Here is a 3374-nt window from a genome sequence, read left to right as displayed (position 1 = left end):
AAATAGATATTATATTCAAATAAATATTAAGTATTTTTTTTTAAAAAGACTTATTAGAAAATATAGGTGGATGGTAATGTGCCATGGAATGTTTTTAGCATTAAAATGTTTGCACTCATCATTGTAAATATATACTTTTATCGAATTTTCATCATGGATGTCTTGACAATAAATCTGTCATATCTTTGTATAATAATAGTAACAATAACGTGCTTATATGCACTTATTATGTACATGATACAACAATAACAACATATAGTAAAATATAGATACAACAATACAATATATTGTTAAAAATATTGTACAGTTCAATCATAGACTCATAGTGATTGTAACCTAATGTATTACATTGACAGACAATTATACAATATTATTTACTGAAGGGATGTAATGTTGCTATCGAGTATTTCAGAGAAGATTAATAAGTTTACCTTAAAGCTTCGTACTTCAAAAAGTGTATGATCATTTTTCAAATACCAAATTATGATGAATGATGAATGATGAAAGTATTAGAAGGATTAGCAACCAACATCTATTCATTTATATATACTCATGTAACTTGTAATACATTACTTTACAATTAGTATGCATATTTAATACATGCTATTATAAAATACAACTGCATAATATTTGTAACAGTATTTTTAACAATGCCTAAATTTCAAACTAAAAATGATGTCTGGTTTATGTTACAAAATATGTATTTTCTTTGTGCTTTTTGTTATGTATAATTTCAGCTTTAGTACCTTGTAGAAATTTACAGTTTAGCAAGGTATATGCAAGCTTTGTATAATGTTTCTTTTAAAACAAGGATTTCTTTTCGCTATAAAATATTTATGTAATTTTAATTTGCATAAATATATATAAAAACAACTATCTTTTATGTAGTATGATAGATTTTAGAAACTAAAGATTTGAAACTTTAAATAGAATGATTTTTTAAATTATTTTTATACTGTATACATATAATGTTCAGACCATACAACTGTGTTTATGTTACAAACAGAACAAAACACTGTCATATTAGGAATCATTCTTAATCTCTGTTGAGTCTATATTTTTTTAAGGACTAGTGTGTGGCTGGAATTCATCAGTTGACTTTCAATGGTACATAGCTTATAAGTTTCCATAACAATTGACATTATAAACACACACACAAACTCAGAAATACTATACATATATATATTTCTCTATTTCTCTCTGCGCGCGCGCGCGTGTGTCGCATGGATATAAAACAGAACGAGCTTAATGTAATTTTTAATGTATGTTTAGCAATTAATCTGGAAGATCATTTATGGGAGTTTTTGTAGAAATACCGCTTGGGCATAGTGTAGCTAATTGATTCTCTCTACGAAGAAGCAATAATGTTGATTCTCGACTGGTCCTATGACGTAGGGTACGATTAGGAGCAGAAGGTGTGGGGATGAAGATCTTAAATTTTGATTAAAGACTTCTTAACTGTAAAACTTAAGGGGAGAATCCAGTTTGACAGTCTGAAGAATAAGTGATCTTTAACCATTTCTTTGACTAAACTAGTAAAAATATCGTAATACAGTAGTGCCGCGTTAGCTAGCCGAGTTTTTGCCTTGTTAGCTGACCATCGTTATCTTCACCAATTCTTAGAACTTGCTTTGTGGAGTGGCTTCGTTGACCTCGATATTTTGTAACAGGTATCCATATCTCACTGGCACTCAATGGAGAAGGAACATACCCGGGGTTTCCTAGAATTCTACCCCCTTGATAGTTGGCCAGATGTGGTCCTGACTACGATCAGCTAACGCAATACTATTGTACTTTTTTTTTTTATAGAAAAGGGCATCCTTAAACTGCAATACAAAAATTTTATTCAATGTAATTTTTAATATTGTTATTGTAAATTTTATATTTTTAAAAAAAAGAAGATTTTGCATTGTTTATAAAAATATAAATATAGATAAAATATTGCTTATCGGTTTAATCCCTGTAGAAAGGTATATAGAATTGAATAGACTTTATCCGAAGTTGATCGGTCGATTACATTTTGAGTTATTCTGCACGTCAACTTGAAAAATATTCTTTCGACAACAATGCGTTTAAACTTGGAGCCCCTGATAGTTTAAAGCCCTGACACATCTCCACAAGTGTGTTTGTAACTTTGTTATTTTGACTCTTTTTAACTGGATTCAATCCTTAAAACATTGGTGATCCAAAAGCATGAGAAACGTGTTGTATAGCTATAATTATTCAGACACTACCTTGGACTGGTTATTGGATACAATCAATCTAGAATAAAGAGTATGATCAAGGTAATTATAAAATGTAGGCCTTGGATATAGATTAATTTCATAGAAGAATAATGAAGTTACAGGAGGTAAACAGCAATCTGAAAGCCACAGTGAAACTTAGTAAATCAAAACAAATTTTCTAGCGAAAAGAGCAACAATTGCGCAGACCGTTGACCTGCATTTATTTTACAAAATTCTTAGCCATCGTAGGTTTATTATATAGATGCGATTTGTGGAGCTAAATAGGGCACCAAGACGGTGTGATTTGTAGCTTGGCCAGAGACCTTGGAGATGCACAGCAAGCGAGAGGACCCAGCGGTTTAGATATTATGTATCTGCTGTGTATATCACTGTAGCAAAGGAAATGGAATAGATATTGACGGAAGAGCTCGGAGCAAAATTGTGTTATAATGGATACGAAAAGGGATTTCGTTCACCTGAGAATTTTTAATTATGTCACAGTACTAGTTACCTAGACGACTCAAATGTCTCAAATATAAAATGACCGACGGAATTCTTAAAAAGCACATACACGTGCTTCTTGTATACACAGTGCCGTCCATAACGTAATCCCAGTTTTGTGGTCTAAACATATGATAAAAATAAACACGTACGACCGCAGATTATGAAAAATAAATAAAGTTCATCTCATTTTTAAGTAAAAAATCTTTCATTCTAATTATAATAGTACATATCTTATATGTAAATATTAATTGTATTCAATTCTACAAAATATAAACCTATATAAAAGTTGTATTTAAAAAACAATGGAATAGAATTATTATGATTTATAATCAATTTTTTCATTCAACTTAACGAAGATGAAAATTTCTTCATCTTAATGGTGTGCCAGTAAAAATTTGTAGTGAAAATTGTTCCCATGATCGCTTTCTTTTACTTAGGACATAATTTAAAAACGAATTTTTCCTTGTTGAATCTGTTCATAAATTTCAGTGGTTATCAACTGGTATCCCGACTTTTCGCTTAAGTAGTACAATTTGTCTTGTACCCTTTTTGGATCATATCCACCTTCTATAAGATCTTTTTTTTTCAATTTAAATGTACCTGAAATAATGATTAAAAAAAAAAAACATTTTTTGTTAATAGAAT

General features: G+C 30.1%; 1 protein-coding gene across 2 annotated transcripts in view; it reads right to left on the bottom strand.

Moving 5' to 3' along the window:
- Positions 1–3113: 3113 nt before the first annotated feature.
- Positions 3114–3374, bottom strand: part of LOC108573398 (long-chain fatty acid transport protein 4) — a 47267-nt gene continuing 47006 nt past the window's right edge. For both annotated transcript variants that reach the window (XM_017935851.1, XM_017935843.1), the window contains one exon: positions 3114–3329. In XM_017935851.1, the coding sequence (XP_017791340.1) occupies positions 3175–3329 (155 nt within the window). In that variant the 3' untranslated portion in view covers positions 3114–3174. The remainder of the gene's footprint in view (positions 3330–3374) is intronic.

This window comes from Habropoda laboriosa, unplaced genomic scaffold (genome assembly GCF_001263275.1).
Source record: "Habropoda laboriosa isolate 0110345459 unplaced genomic scaffold, ASM126327v1 scaffold20, whole genome shotgun sequence".
Lineage (NCBI taxonomy): Eukaryota > Metazoa > Arthropoda > Insecta > Hymenoptera > Apidae > Habropoda > Habropoda laboriosa.
This window is presented reverse-complemented; position numbering and strand designations above follow the sequence as displayed.